Source organism: Leptonychotes weddellii, chromosome 4 (genome assembly GCF_054177405.1).
Source record: "Leptonychotes weddellii isolate Sample4059 chromosome 4, ASM5417740v2, whole genome shotgun sequence".
Lineage (NCBI taxonomy): Eukaryota > Metazoa > Chordata > Mammalia > Carnivora > Phocidae > Leptonychotes > Leptonychotes weddellii.
In genome coordinates, this window is record NC_138372.1 from 97,131,482 (window position 1) to 97,148,540 (window position 17,059).

A 17,059-nucleotide genomic window follows, 5' to 3' on the forward strand; every position below is an offset into this window, starting at 1 on the left:
TGGGGTAGAGGAAGGAATCCATATCTAGAGTTGCCACAATACATTATCAAAAATGCTCAGTTGTCAACAAAAAATTACAAGATTGGTGAAGAAACAGGAAAGTGTGACCTATATACAGGGGGCGAAAAAGTGCAGGCAATTGAAGGGGCCCAGATGTTGGACTTAGCAGACAAAAATTTCAAAGCAGCCATCATAAATATGTTCAGAGAATTCAAGGAAACCATGTCTCAGGAATTAAAGGGTGGTATGATGACAGGGTCTAATCAAATGGAGAATATCACTGAAAAGATGCAAACTATAAAAGAGAGCCAAATGGGAATTCTGGAGTTAGAAAGTATAACTAAAATGAAAAATTCACTAGCTAGGCTCAACAGTAGACTTCAGTTGACAGAAGAAAGTTAGAGAACATGAATCCAGAGTAATTGAGCTTGCACAATCTGAAGAAGAGAGAATAAAAAAAAAAAAAAATGATGAGTGCTCACTTTGGTATCACTTATACTAAAATCAGAATAGTACAGAAATTAGTATAGCCCCTTCAGACGGATGACACACAAATTTGTAAAGCATTACATATTTTGAAGACTTTCATCAAATTTAAAATTCTTCCCAAAAAGCAAATGGTAATTTCAATAGGATGTTAAAACTTAATCTCAAATTTACTACCACCGAGTATTTTAGAGATTAAAAGGTTTGTGAAGACTTTTAAATAACTCAATCTTTATGAAGAATTAGGGCATACCCAAATAAATCATTTCTGTATTATTATAGAAATCTCCCAAATGGCAAATATCCTAAGGAGGAAAATAAAAGAATGAAGAAAATAAAACAGAACCTCATAGAAATGTGGGACATCATTAAATGCACCAACATACATGTAATGGGTATGCCAGCAAGTCAGGGGAGTTGGGAAGAGGGTGCAGAAAAAAATATCAGAAGAAAAAAAATGCAGAATAGTGGCTGAAATGTTTCAAATTTGACTGGTGAACTTTACTCATCTGAGAAGTTCAAGAGCTTCAAGTAGGATAAACCTAAGGGCTTCATACCCAGACATATCGTAGTCAAAATGTTGAAAACCAAAGATAAAGAGAAAACCTTAAAAGAAACAAGTGGAAAATGACTCATTATATAATAAGAGAACCCAGTGAGATAAGAACAGACCTCTCATTAGACATAATGGAGGCCAGAGGCAATGGGACAATATTCAAAATTGCAAAAGAAACAAATAACTTGCCTCACACTTTCTTTTTGGTCTTTAAATCCTGAGGTTAAGTCAGTAGGATTGAACATTGTTTTATCTTAAGCAACTCGTCCCCTCATTTTTGGTAGGTTCCAGTTGTTCATTTTGAAGTAGTCTAGCTTTTTACTTGTTTGATCCAGACCTAATTATAAGCCTATTTCTTACATAAAATTTTTTTCATTCACAGAGTCATGAGAAATAAGTTTGTACTATATAAATGTCTTATAGCCACAACATATTAAATAATGTCATACATATATGTGGAAATGTTTAGTTGTCTTTAGATGTTAAATTCTTCTGGGTACCATGTGCTAAATATTGTTCATGCACAATAAGCAGACCTAAAACCATATATTCATTAGGTGACTAGTCAGGGATTTCCTGGTATTCTAGGGTATAAAATATATTTGCAAGGAGAATTGAGCACAGTAATAATTATATGTGATTTTGATATATTTTTCTCCATAGATCTGGTAAAGTATATTTTAGAAAAAATATTGCTAGCAACATTTTGATGATAGTGATGATTTTCAAGGAATACCTATTAACATCTTTGAATTTTAGTGTTTGATAAAACATAATTTGGAAATATTTTTAAATAGACTATTACTTCTTGTTCATTTACACCGTCACTTTGTATTTACTGTTCTTTCAAAGATTTCAACCAATTATTAAGTATTTAGAGTTTTGGTTTCTCTTTATTCTTACGCCTTTAGACGGTGCTGTCCTATAGGGTGGCCACTAGCCACAGGTGGTTATTTACGTTTAAATTAATTAAAATTAAATAAAATCTAAAATTCAGTTCCTTACATTAGCCACATTTGAAGCATAGCCCCATGTGGCTAGTGGCTACATTAGACTACATTCCATCAGCACAGAGAGTTCTCTTAGACCACATGCTTCTTTAAACTTACTGCTAAGTACAGCAGTATGTAGATCAGTTTCGCCTGTACTTGAAATATGATAGAGACTTAGCTCTGGAAATTATGTTGATAATTTCCCATTTTTGTACATTCAAAGAGATATATGAAATATGTTTATGTATTCATTTTATTTTACTGATTTTTTTAAAGTTTGATTTTTTTAAAAAAATGTATTTATTTGGGAGAGACAGAGAGAGTTGTGCGTGTGAGAGGAGGGGGAGGGGCAGAGGGAGAGAGAAACAAGCAGACTCCCCACTGAGCGGGGAGCCTGATGCAGGGCTTGATCCCAGGACCCTGAGATCATGACCTGAGCCAAAATCAAGAGGCAAACCTTTGACCAACTGAGCCACCCAGGCGCCCCTACATATTCATTTTATTTTTTGAATTTTCTTATTTAATGCTGTACAGTCTTGGGCAAGATACCAAATCTTTCTGATCTTCTGTCTTTTTTGTGCTAAGTAAGGATAGTAATAGCCAGCCTAGCTCTTTGTGGCCTTTTGAGGGTAAGACAATGCAAATAGTAAAGGGCCTGGCACTAACTAACTGCCATCAAGATGATGAATTTCTAACCCACATACATTGTGAAAAAATTCTTATTTTAATCTTCTGATTTGTGGGATAAATACTGCAATAACTGATCAGGGAAGCAGACAAAAAAGTAAAGATAGAGAATATTTGAAAAACACTCTTAAATAACGTGACTTATACATCATGTACACAACCCCCTACTTAACAACTGGACCATATGCATTCTTCTCATTTGACCCTTTTATAAAAATTGATTATCTTCTAGACCATAAAACAAGTCTCTATAGATTTAAAAGAATCATTATTAGAAAACACATTCTCTCACCTTAGTGCAATTAAATTAGAGTTAATTTAAAAAATATGTATTTTAAATCCTTATAGAAAAAAATTTAAAAACTGCCAAATAACTTATGGATTAAAAAAGAAACAATAATGGAAAATTTAAATTCCTAGAACTGATAAATAATAAAAATACTAAATACCAAAGTTTGATACTTATAAGAAATTTTGTAGTCTAAACAACTCACTTTAGAAAGAAGGAAGGCTCAAAATTAATGAGCTAAGCCTCTAATACAAGAAATAGTTAAAAATAGAATAAATACAAAGAAAATAGAAAGGAGATCATAAACATAAGAGTAGAAATTAATGGCATAAAGGAACAGTAAATAAACAAAACCCAGAGTTGGCTCTTTGAAATGTTAAGTATTTCTATGGTAAAATTCATAAAGAAAAAGAGAAGATACAAATAAATAATAGTACTAGCACAAAAATAGACACATAGATCAATGGAACAGAATAGAAAACCCAGAAATAAACCCACAATTATATGGTCAGTTAGTCTTCAGTGAAGTAGGAAAGAATATACAATGAGAAAAAGACAGTCTTCAACAAATGGTGTTGGGGAATCTGGACAGCTACATGCAAAAGAATTAAACGGGACCACTTTCTTATACTATACACAAAAATAAATTCCCAATGGGTGAAAGACCTAAATGTGAAACCTGAAACCAAAAAAATCCTAGAAGAGAACACAGGCAATAATTTTTCTGACATCAGCTGTAGCAACATTTTTCTAGATATGTCTCCTGAGGCAATGGAAAGAAAAGCAAAAATAAACTATTTGGACTACACCAAAATAAAAAGCTTCTGTACAGTGAAGGAAACATCAACAAAACTAAAAGGCAGCCTACTGAATGGGAGAAGATATTTGTAAATGATATATCCAATAAAGGGCTAATATCCAAAATATATAAAGAATCAATATAATTCAATACCCAAAACCCAAATAATCCAATTAAAAAATGGGCAGAAGACATGAACAGAAATTTCTCCAAAGACAAACAGAAGGCCAATAGACATATGAAAAGATGCTCAACATCACTGATCATCAGGAAAATACAAATCAAAACTATGGTGAGATACACCTCACACCTGTCAGAATGGCTAAAATAAAAAAGAAACAAGTGTTGGCAAGGATGTGGGGGAAAAGGAACTGTCATGCACTGTTGGTGGGAATGCAAACTGGTATAGCCACTGTGGAAAACAGTATGGAGTTTCATTAAAAAGTTAAAAATAGAACTACCCTATGATCCAGTAATCAAACTACTGGGTATTTACCCAAATAATAGAAAAACACTAATTTAAAGGGTTACATGCACCCCTATGTTTTTTGCAGCATTATGTATAATACCAAAATTATGGAAGCAGCTCAAGTGTCCATCAGTAGATGAATGGATAAAGATATGCAAACACACACACACACAAATATTATTCAGGCATAAAAAAGAACAAACTCTTGTCATTTGCAACAACATGGATGGAGCTAGAGAGCTAAGCAAAATAAGGCAGAGAAAGATAAATGCCATATTATTTCACTCATATGTGGAATTTAAGAAACAAAACAAATGAGCAAAGGGAAAAAAAGAGAGAGAAAAACCAAGTAACAAACTCTTAACTATAGAAAATTGATGGTTACCGGAGGGGAGGTGGATGGGGAGATGGGTTAAATAGGTGGTGGGGATTAAGGAGTGTACTTGTGATGAGCACCGGCATTGTAAGAATTGTTGAATCACTAATTATACACCTAAAACTAATATAACACTGTATGTTAACTATACTGGAATTAAAATAAAAACTTAATAAAATATACATATATACTACAAATCTTAATTAACTAATTAATTTAAAAATGTAGACCAAATGGACATATCCCTAGGAAAATATATTTTTTTATCTTAACAAAATGTCTCAATTAAAAAATAGAAAGCCCAAATAGCCCAATTATCATTAGAGAAATTGAGTTGATAGTTAAAAATCTTCCCAGGAAAAGCACTAGATCCAATTCATTTTTTTAGTAAATTATTTCAAACTTTCAAAAAGCAGGTCATTCAAATCTTATACAAATTTTTCAAAGAAAAAAAGAATCCATGTCAACTGATTATATGAAACTACTATAAATAGTCTTGATATGAGAAATAAAATTAAATCTAATTTGAAAAACAAAATTAAAGGTCATTATCACTCATGGACATAGAAAACTCCTAAACAAAATGTAGCAAATAGGATCTTGGCTTTATCTAAGGAGTAAAAAATTGCTTTAACTTAAAAAGCTGTAGGGGTGCCTGGGTGGCTCTGATGGTTAAGCATCTGCCTTTGGCTCAGGTCATGATCCCAGGGTCCTGGGATCAAGCCCTGCATCAGGCTCCTTGCTCAGTGGGGATTCTGCTTCTCCCTCTCCCTTTGCCCCTCCTCCCTGCTTATGCTCTTTCTCTCTCTCAAATAAATAAATAAAATCTTCTAAAAAATAACTTAAAGGGCGCCTGGGTGGCTCAGTTGGTTAAGTGACTGCCTTCGGCTCAGGTCATGATCCTGGAGTCGTGGGATCGAGTCCCTCATCGGGCTCCCTGCTCAGCGGGGAGTCTGCTTCTCCCTCTGCCCCTCCCCCCTCTCATGCTCTCTCTATCTCATTCTCTCTCTCAAATAAATAAATAAAATCTTTAAAAAAAAATAACTTAAAAAGCTGTAATTGTCATTTACAACATTAGCAGAGGAGATAAAAACATAGTCATTTCAGTTAATATGGAAAATACATTTGATAAGGTTCAACACCCATTCATGATTAAAAAAATTTTTCAGCAAACTAAGAATGTTTAACTTGATGAAGGATATCAACCAAAAAACCCTATAGCAGGCATCATTCTTAATTGTAAAACACTGAAGATACTTTGTTCAAAATCAAGATAAGGTTGCTCAGTATCATTGGCTTCTCTTCAGCATTGTGCTGAAGGTCCTATAGTACAGCCAGAAAAGATAAATAATTAAAAAACAAGGATTGGGAAGGCTGAAGCAAAGTTGTCATTATGCATAGATGAAATGATTACATAAAACTTCATAAAAAGTATTACAAATAATTTTAGTAAGATTGATGGATTACAAAAAGTTCAGTATATAAAAGTCAACTGTATTTCTATTCACCAGCAACAGAGCAACAAACAAACAAAAAGCTATTGGGGCGCCTGGGTGGCTCAGCCATTAAGCATCTGCCTTCGGCTCAGGTCATGATCCCAGGATCCTGGGATCGAGCTCCGCATCGGGCTCCCTGCTCGGCGGGAAGCCTGCTTTTCCCTCTCCCACTCCCCCTGCTTGTGTTCCTGTTCTTGCTATCTCTCGCTCTGTCAAATAAATAAATAAAATCTTAGAAAAAAAAAACTATTGGGCGCCTGGGTGGCTCAGTTGGTTAAGCGACTGCCTTCGGCTCAGGTCATGATCCTGGAGTCCCTGGATCGAGTCCCGCATCGGGCTCCCTGCTCGGCAGGGAGCCTGCTTCTGCCTCTGACCCTCCCCTCTCTCATGTGCTGTCTCTCTCTCATTCTCTCTGTCTCAAATAAATAAATAAAATCTTTAAAAAAAAAAAAACTATTTAAAATATCAAACACAAATAGAAAACTATATTATAAAATTGGCCTAAGGACCCTGCAAAGGAAAAAGATTGATGTATTTGTGCCAGTCACTGTGCTGAGCCCTGTATCATTGCTCGAATGCTCTAACAGCCCTCTCAGTTGGTTCCTTTATTCCCATGTTGAGTAAATTCAAGTTCATACAGTTAGTAACTTTTTTAGGGTCCCAGAGTTGCTAACATGACATTTCTTTCCTCCCTGGGAAGCCATTTGTGTTCCTTTGAATATGATGTCATTTATGGGGAACATCTCTGGTGATTCAGGAAAAACAAGTTGATCAGGGGTCCCTTTTCTGTTCAGACCTGTCACACTAGCACTGATTGTAGGAGATAGTATTTACTGAGCAGGAAGCGGTAACAAGAGGGTGGAATTCTTTATGTGCTGCTGATGAGCTAACTCTGGTTTGGACTGTCTATTGAATAACACAGTTCCAGTTCATTTGAACCAATGAGGACGGTTATTCTACCTCAGGCCTGAGCCAGTGAGCGCCTCCTGAGCTTCAGCTGTGTGAGCAGGACAAGGTGGAAGAGTGTGTGTGGCCAGGCATGAACAAAAGAGGGAGAAAGAAAGTATTAATATCTCTTCTCTAGGGCAGAAGAACAAACAAGAGCACCATTCCTTGGTTATTTGAGATAAAGGCAAATATCATAACAGATATTAGGAAAAGGTACTAGCTAATTCCTCATCTCTCCCTTTTAAACACAAGCAATCAAAAATTCTCTCTAAGTTTTACAAAGCAGATCCATGGAGATCTTTATATTCATCTTGACTTTTGCGTATATTAACAAACAATAATGCTTACAAAAAACAGTGCTGGATGCATCAGTATAGTCAAGCAGGCATTAATTGAGCTGATATAAGAACACTCTTAAAGGAAGCCTGAGGCTTCCTCCTTAGGAAATGAAGCCTGATTCCCCAAGGTTCTGCCTCAGCCTCCCTATAGACATGGAGCAGAGAGACAGGTCAGGTGATGGGGTAATTAGGGGGCCTTTGAGGGAAAAACATTAAAGTACTTCCCTCCGAGAGGTTATGATACGAAATGGTCTGTGGACCAAAAAAGACATTATAAATTCAACACAAAAATGTATAATTTCATCCTTGCTTTCACATGGCATACTGTTTTAAATAAGACAATATTATGAAAGAGTAATCTTTCATTCTTTCCCACTTGGGGTTCAGATTAAAGTCATACAGTATCGAACAGTTAATAAAATTGTTTTCAAGTGATTTAATTGAAGAGTATTTCCTTTTCATTATATTACACTAGCAGCCTTTAAAATGATGCATAAATCCCTTACATTCTGACCTTAATATTCTAATATGATTCTTGTCAAACATTAAAAGTATCTTTTGGGGGTACACGGGTGGCTTAGGCAGTTATGTGTCCGACTCTTGATTTCAGCTCAGGTCATGATCTCAGGGTTGTGAGATCAAGCCCTGCGTTGGACTCGGTGCTGGGCTGGAGCCTGCTTAAGATTTTCTCTCTCCCTCTTCCTCTGCCCCCTGCCCCCGTCTCTCTATAAATAAATAAATAATAAATAATAAATGTATCTTTTGAAAGTTACGGAGTGAATGAAGTTCTTCTAGATAAGTAGCCTCATTATGGACTAGTTACAGTTTATGTATATCTTAAATAGTTTGACTTAGCAGTGGGAAAAATCATTGCCTCTCTATAAAGATTAGATTTAGATATTCTGGATTTTATGGCATGCAGTTTGCCATGAGTATATTCCTTGTTGCCTTCTTGGTGTTTGACTTGCAGACTAGAATGCTAGTTGCTCTGGGATGCTCTCTCCAGTTCCACTCTGCAGAATTAATCAGTCTTCTTCTACATTCATGTAACCTGTTACTGTAATGTGATATTATGGCACAAAAATACCAAATTAAGTGCTTTGCATTTAAGACCTGATTCTGCTCCCTCCTTACTATCTTCAGTAGTTTTTTTAAACATTCTGAGTCTCACTTTCCTCATCTATCAATATTGCCTAGTTTCCTCAGTTGAAGGATTAAATAGATAATACGAGAATGCTGTAATTAGCCATAATACATTTTATTAGTGTTAGGTGTTAATGTTGCTCAATGTTTTATTTGATTCTCAATTATATTTTTATTTGACCACTTCCCTCCTTACATATCCTACAAAGTATAAGCCCAGTAAGCTTCAAATGAATGCATTAGTGACTGAATACAAGAAGGAATAGTTCTGTGAACACTGTGCAATTAGGTATTATGTGTTTGCTGTGTGTGTTCACAACAGAGCCTCATTCATTCTCTCAAACATGGAAGAAGTATTTGAGAGCCTGTTATAGCTCAGAAAGAGAACATGAGAGCAGTTTCAACCCTCATGTTTTTAGGGTGAAGTTAGTAGTTTGTATGTGGTTCCTTATAATGAGAAGATTTCATGAAAAGAATAAGATTTTAAGTTTTGTTTCATGAAACATCAGCAATGTATTTTTCCTTTTTTTAAATATCCAAATATATTCATAATTTCATACTCTGAGAGCTATCTCTAAAAGTAAGTGGTTTTCAGTATTGAAGATGTGCAAGAAAACATGTGCTTAGATGATATCACAGTTTGCCTTTGAAAGTTCGTGTATAATGACAAGGGGAAATGCCTCTTTGCAAACCATAATATTTTTCTAATGGATTTTTAAGCATTTGATTCTTTCCCATTGTTTGCCAATTTTTAGCACAGTGAGTTGGAACCAGAGGTACCAGTAACTTTTCCTGTCTTTTCTCCATAATTATCCTATGTTTATCCAGTGGAATCTTCTTCAAGTTGTCTCCTATACCCTTTTTTATTTATTATTTTTTTAAAGATTTGTTTGTTTATTTTGGAGAGAGAGCAGGGGAGGAGCAGAAGGAGAGCAAGAGAGAGTCTCAAGCAGACGCCACACTAAGCACAAAGCCAGATGTGGGGCTCAATCCCAGGACCGTGAGACCATGACCTGAGCCAAAATCAAGAGTTGGAGCCCAACTGACTGAGTCACCCAGGCACCCCACCCTTTTTTTCTTTAAACAACTTTTTGAAGGTATACTTTACATGGAGTACAGTTTACATACATACAATAAAATGCACCCATTTAAGCAGTGGGTGAAGACATAGATTATTTCCATAACCTGAAAAAGTTTCCTATGCCCTCTGCTGTCAGTCCCTCCTGGCCCCAATTGCAGGCAACTACAGATCTGCTTGCTATTACTGTGGGTTTACTTTGCCTTTTATATACTTTTCATAGTTTTTTTTTTTCCACTCAGCACAATGTTTTCAAGATTCATCGTGTATCAGTAGTTCTTTTCACTGCCAAGTAGTATTCCACTGTAAAGATATATCACAATTTATTTATCCATTCAGCTATTACTGAACATTTGTCTTGTTTCCAGTTTGGGGCTATTTTTTTTTTTAAGATTTTATTTATTTATTTGACAGAGAGAGAGCACAAGGAGGGGGAGCGGCAGGCAGAGGCAGAGGGAAAAGCAGACTTCGTGCTGAGCAGGGAGCCCAATATGGGACTCGATCCCAGAACCCTGGGATCATGACCTGAGTCAAAGGCAGACGCTTAACCGACTGAGCCACCCAGGCGCCCCTATAGTTTTAATACTTATTATCAAGTAATGTATCCAGTAATTTTGGAACTTTGAATTCTTTTTTCCATTTCCAGTTTTTCAGCTCCCCCTTCATTAATTGATATTATTGGTGGTGGTGTTATTTTATCCTACTGTGTTTGTTTTGATTTGTTTATATTGATCTTAGACCTTTTTCCCAGAATATTCTCCTTCTTCCTAAAATGCATAATTTAGAAATTATTTTAGTAATTATTTTCATATCTAGTAAATACTTCAGGCTCTGTAGGTGGAAAACGTGTGCAGTGTTTCTTTATCTAAAAATGCCTTTATTTTACCATCATTCATGAAAGACAGTTTTGCTGGTACACAGTTTTGAAATGTCTTCCAGAATTCTGAAAATATTTCACTGTTGTCTGGCTTCATTCATTGCTTTTGAGGAGGCTGATGTAAATCAAATTTTTATTCCTTTGCAGATGGTCTTTTCACCCTTTTTGCTTTTAGAATCTTCTCATTGTATTTGATGTTCTCTAGTTTTATTACAGTATGTGTCCTAGGATGGATTTCCTATTAGTTGTCCTGCTTGGTATTTATTTCTCTTCCTGTATCTTTGGATTCATTTCTTTCATCAGTTGGGGAGAAAATTTGCAGTTCTTAAATGTACAAATTATTGCTTCTCCTTCCTCTATTTTGTTCTTCTGAAATTCCTATTAGACAAATATTAAGATTTTCTCATTCTATCCTCTGTACTTCTCTTTTCTCTCATGTTTTTTTATCTCAGCTCTCAACATGCATTCTAGGTAATTTACTCAGATTTATAACCCAGTTGACATATACACACTCTTCAGGTACATGTAACTGTTTGTTTACACCTATTTAATAACTTCTTTATTTCAATAAATGTAGTGTTTCCTTTTTGAAAGTCTGTTTCATTCTTCAAATCTGCCAGGTCATGTTGTACAGCTTTTTGTTTTGTATTTATATCTTTGTGATTTTACCTTTTTAAAATAGTTATTCAGTATTTCATATCTTTTAATTCTAATATGTCAAGTCCTCGGGAGGTCTATTGTTTTGTTTTATATTTTACTCTTCCCACACATAGTGATTTGTTTCCTTATACTAGTGGGTTTTTTTAAAGATTTTATTTATTTATTTGAGAGAGAGAGAATGAGAGACAGAGAGCATGAGAGGGAGGAGGGTCAGAGGGAGAAGCAGACTCTCTGCAGGGAGCCCGATGTGGGACTCGATCCCAGGACTCCAGGATCATGACCTGAGCTGAAGGCAGTTGCTTAACCAACTGAGCCACCCAGGCACCCCTGTACTAGAGATTTTTATTCAGGCACATGTTTATTTGATTTTACTCCATGACAACTAATGATAAAATTAAAGGTGATTTCTTTCAGACAAGATTTACCTTTGCCTCTGTTGTGAATCAGGGGGACCCTGTGGGCCTGGGAGAATTAATTGGGAAGTCTAGCTTCTAAGCATTATTTAAAGTTCATTGTTTCACGGACATCTAGGTCACTCAGTTGGTTAAGCGTCTGCCTTCGGCTCAGGTCATGATTCCAGGGTCTTGGGATGGAGCCCTGTATCAGGCTCCTTGCTCTGCAGGGCGCCTGCTTCTCCCTCTGCCTACCACTCCTCCTGCTGTGCTCTCTCTCTCTCTCTGACAAATAAATAAATAAAATCTTTTTCATTTATTTATTTTTTTTTTTTTTAAGAGGTTTAGCTAATTTTTTTTTTTTTAAGATTTTATTTATTTATTTTTCAGAGACAGAGAGAGAGAGAGAGAGAAGCAGAGGAAGAAGCAGGCTCCCAAGGAGCAGGGAGCCCGATGCGGGACTCGATCCCAGGACCCTGGGATCATGACCTGAGCCGAAGGCAGACGCTTAACCATCTGAGCCACCCAGGCGCCCAAATAAAATCTTTTTTTTTTTTTTTTAAGATTTTTTATTTATTTATTTAAGACAGAGAATGAGAGAGAGCACATGAGAAGGGTTAGGATCAGAGGGAGAAGCAGACTCCCTGCCAAGCAGGGAGCCCGATGCGGGACTCGATCCAGGGACTCCAGGATCATGACCTGAGCCGAAGGCAGTCGCTTAACCAACTGAGCCACCCAGGCGCCCTAAAATCTTTTTTAAAACAAAGTTCATTGCTTCAGATTTAGCATTCTTTTGTTCATCATTTGTCATCTGTTCTTTCCTAACATGCACTTTACTGTACACCCTCATCTTTAAAATAGTTTTGTTCTGGGGCACCTGGGTGGCTCAGTCATTAAGCATCTGCCTTCGGCTCAGGTCATGATCTCAGGGTCCTGAGATCGAGCCCTGCATCGGGCTCCCTGCTCAGCAGGAAGCCTGCTTCTTCCTCTCCCACTCCCCAGCTTGTGCTCCCTCTCTTGCTGTGTCTCTCTCTGTCAAATAAATAAATAAAATCTTTAAAAAATAAAATAAAATAGTTTTGTTCCTCACAGTCTATTTGGCGGTGTTATTTACTGCCTAATTTTTTTTAGGCTTCAGTAAATATTTTCTGAGAATGTGTCATTTCATAATAAATAAGACTTGATTTACCTGAATTATGAAGTGAGAGGATTGGAAATTCAATCATAAATAGGTTTTTATAAGTACTACCCTTTGAACTTAAAAGTTTGGGGGAATCCCATCATGTCACTGGATATCCATCATGTCTGTGTTGCTGCCAGCATGCTGGTTTTTTATCCTGTGGGATATGCATGTCTGTAAATATGTACCTTCTCAGAGAAAGCCCCTTATTGTTGTTCTTATCATAGTGTTACACTGAAGCTTTTCTCAGTATTGAGCATCCATACGAAATAGAAATGTTTCCTGTTATAACAGACAGGATAAAAATGGGGAGAGAGAATAATCTCTTTTTGGGCAGTGGTAATATATTTTATTTGAAAGGATGATCTTCTTTGTGTGCTTTTAAACCACATTTGGCTTAGGGTTTAGTTCTATGCCAAAAGAGAATTCTGTTTCCTTCTGTATTTTGTGGATAGTGATCCAAACACCTGTAAGTACAAATCTAAAGTGCATATTTGAATTCAACTTCCTTTACCTTGATTTACCCATTCAGGAAGATGATTACAATGGATTTCTAACAAAGGAGAAGGAAATCCTGACCTCTGTAGTGAATCAAAAGCTGTCTCCTAAAAAAATGTGAATACTTTTTTGTAGAGTCTGCCTTCTCGTGCAAGATGCCTATGGGATGTTCAGTGAAGTGCATTCTGAGGGCACCATCTTGAAGGACCAGCAGTTGGAAGGAAAGTCCTGCAGCCTGATGGGAATGAAGGTTCTACAGAAGGCTACCAGAGGAAGGTGAGGACACTCTGTAATAGCATCTAGTTTGCTACAATGGCTGGTTCTTTTATTAGTGTTTTATCTTTTTTTTTTTTTAAGATTTACTTATTTATTTGAGAGAAAGAGAGCACAAGCAGGGGGTGGGGCAAAGAGAGAGAGAGAGAGAGAGAGACTCTCCAGCAGATTCCCTGCTGAGCATGGAGCCAGAACTGGGGCTCGATCTCACAACCCTGAGATCATGACCTGAGATCATGACCTGAGCCAAAATCAAGAGTCAGATGCTTAACCAACTGAGCCACCCAAGCGCCCCTTATCTCTTATTTTTAAAGACAATAAACTAGGATCCTAGAGTTTGCCTGTAAAACTAGGCCAGAGCTGAGTCAAGCCCATAAAGTACTTATAGGGGAAAAATTATAATTGGCAACAAAAACAATAATGCAGGTTTAGTGATTCTTAATTTTATTAAAAATTAAGATAAAAAATGTTCTGTATGTGTGTTTTAATTCTAAGATTTTTTTCTACATGTTTTCCTAGTTAAAAAATAAGATAGCTTTGCATGAGTCAGTTTATGTAAATGAAAATATAACTTACTGTAAAGGCATTTTATAAGCTTTAAACAAAATTCCTAAGTTGTCACATCTTTTTGCTTTCCATAGTAAGAAAGTTTTGTTCTCTATCAAGTTTCAAGGTACCCTACCTTAAAATGTGGTTTTGGATAGGCAAGGTAGAATGGTATGTAGATCTGGTCCAAACTATGGCTATTACATCTCCAATAATCATCCTAAATCTATAAATTAGGGAAAAGAAGAAACATTTTTAATCAAACTATTCAGTCATATAGAGAATTAGTGTAAACAGTGTATTTGCAATTTTCCCTATCTTATTGTAATCTCTCTTTACTTGCATAGTGTATTATTTTAACTCTCTTGATGTTAATTTTTTACCTAATTATAGTAACATCTGAGCTTATACCAGTATCTGAGAGAGAAAAAAACCCATTATGAATATATGATGTTCTGATTTTGAAGCAGTTATCGATAGCATCTTCCAGTGCATAATGAACATTCTAGCCATGGTCATTCTAAATTGTGAGCATTTATTGAGTGTTGTCCTGACTGACCTATGTAGGCAGTCAGCATTCCCAGAGACCATAACTCCATGTCTCATCTGGCTTTCATATGGTACTGTGCAGGTGAGTGATGGCTCTGCCCAAGAGCTTGTTTTCCTGAAAAACATGTATTTCATGGAAAGAGTCCCTATAAACCCTGGGTAGATAGACACAAGAACATTGATCCATGCAGATTTGTCTTATAACAAATGCTTCCTTTTGTTTATAAAAAGGTGGCTGTATTATAATGCAATTGCCTTATAGATTGGGGGTAGGGGGAGGTTTACCCAGATATTTAGAAAGCGTATCTAAATGTATGAAAAGCTTAAGTTTCACATGAAACTTATCTTTATTAAGGCTGAACCTCATTTTAGTCCTAAGTTTTAGAATAACAAGCATCTGGGGGCACCTGAGTGGCTAAGTGGGTTAAGCATCTGCCTTCAGCTCAGGTCATGATCCCTGGGGTCCTGGGATCAAGGCCCGCATCGGGCTCCCTGCTCAGCGGGGAGCCTGCTTCTCCCTCTCCCTCTGCCACTCCCCCTGCTTGTGATCTCTCTCCCTCTCTCTCTCTCTGTCAAATAAATAAATAAAATCTTTAAAAAATAATAAAAAATAAAAATAAATTTAAAAAAAAGAATTACAAGAATCTGAAAAGACTATAGTACAGTTTTAAATGGTATCGCTGCCCCAGCATATTGACCTGACAGCATTAACTCTATCAGGGCCATGTGGGAGGTAATCTTCCTCGACATGAACTCTACACATAAGCCTCCCACCTGAGCACACCAGGATACAAGTGGGCTCCCCATCATGGGAAATCCTCCCTATGGGGCAGCAGAGTTGTTCCAGCTGCCAGCTTCCCTGGTGTAGGCCAGACAGAGGCTGCTCTGGGAGGCTTACTTCTTGCTGGAGACTGTAGCACGTAACTTCTTGTGGCAGTTCTACTGGTAAATGACAGAGCCACTGCAATCCCGAGTCTTTGGCTCTGTAAAGTTCATGTTCTTTTACCACTATGCTTTACGGTCATATGTGTTCCTAAGACTTAATCTACTTTTTTGTGGGTTACAAGGGGAGCCCTACTACTATCTACAACATTCCCATAGGAAATGTTTTTTTCACAGGAGATGCACTGAGTATTGCAAATAATTCATTTACAGACTTTTTGGAACCCGTACCATTTTTAGGTTTGTGACTAAATATTTGATTTTTTTTTTTTTAGGTTGGGATTAATTTCTTTACTTATATATTTTATTTTATTTTATTTTATTTTGGCACACAGCTGTCCAAATAAATGTTTAGATTGTCTTTTTGTTCTTTTGGAAACTATATTTCTTCAAAACAAATTATTAAATCATTTAGGAATGCTGGATGTTATAATTGCCTATTAGTGATATCATCCATTGTCAGTCATCCATCCATGGCCCAGTAAACACAAATTGTCTCTTTTATTTTCCCCCAAATTATTGTGTTTCATGGCAACTCCCATAAACTCTAACAAAATATACTTCTCATAACCTTAACAAAATACATTTATTTCCCAAAATTCAAGCTAAAATGATTAATTATAATTGTATACTTCCAATATCTAATACAGAAAATAACTTTTTTGCCAGTTGGAAAATAGTTGTGTGTTTAGGCTAAGTCATGAAGTCTTTTAGATCTTGGCTACCAGATTTCATCTGATCCATGCTTCTAGTGATGGAAAATCACTACTCCCCACAAGGGCTATGAAGTGGACCGATAACCTCAAAGCTGTCGAGTCAGACAGACGTGCTGTTGGACCAGTGTGTGGGGATTGCTGCTCTGTCCACCTGCCTCATTTGGGAAGGCTTGCATAAAAACAACAATCCTATCTTTTGTATTTCTCTGATATATTTTTGGAGCTGCATGTCCATACTGACTGCTTAAAGCAAAAAGACTCAGAAAAATAGCCTAGATTTAAAGGAAAAAAACTACAATTTTCAGAAAAACACTGCTGACACATGCTCATTAAACAGAATGTGGAGCTCTGTCTGTGCTTTCTTCCTCTCTAGAGCACTCCCTGCTATTTGTCCAGTGACTCTCTCCTCCTAAGGCACATCCCCTGACCTTTGTCTTCCCACGTGGCCTGTGCAGCAGTTTAGCAGGTCAAATGAGCGGAAAAGTCACATGACCTTGATCTCATAATTCTGTGTATGAACTTTATCTTTTTATTGTTGATTATTATACATTTTTATTTTTATATGATAGGGCTATACTGAGGGGGAAAAGAATTCCAAAAATATGTGTTAACCCTATAGAAATGGAAAATATAGCTACCCAAATTTTTTGTGGGGGAGGGGAAATTCTTTCAGTTCAAAATCCTACTCGTATTTATGTCCCAACTTGTTAAAACCCACTGATCTCTGTCTAAAATCACTAATTTGTAAGTGCTATTTGATTTAGATCTG

General features: G+C 36.5%; 1 protein-coding gene and 1 non-coding gene across 2 annotated transcripts in view; both read left to right on the top strand.

Moving 5' to 3' along the window:
* SPIDR (scaffold protein involved in DNA repair) overlaps positions 1–17,059 on the top strand; it is a 408,727-nt gene that overhangs the window by 347,450 nt on the left and 44,218 nt on the right. The window contains exon 7 of the mRNA XM_081817117.1: positions 13,400–13,540. Coding sequence (XP_081673243.1) covers positions 13,400–13,540 — 141 coding nt within the window. The remainder of the gene's footprint in view (positions 1–13,399; positions 13,541–17,059) is intronic.
* On the top strand, positions 475–578 carry LOC115941215 (U6 spliceosomal RNA). The gene has a single exon (XR_004075970.1). It is a non-coding gene; the product is annotated as a U6 spliceosomal RNA (small nuclear RNA).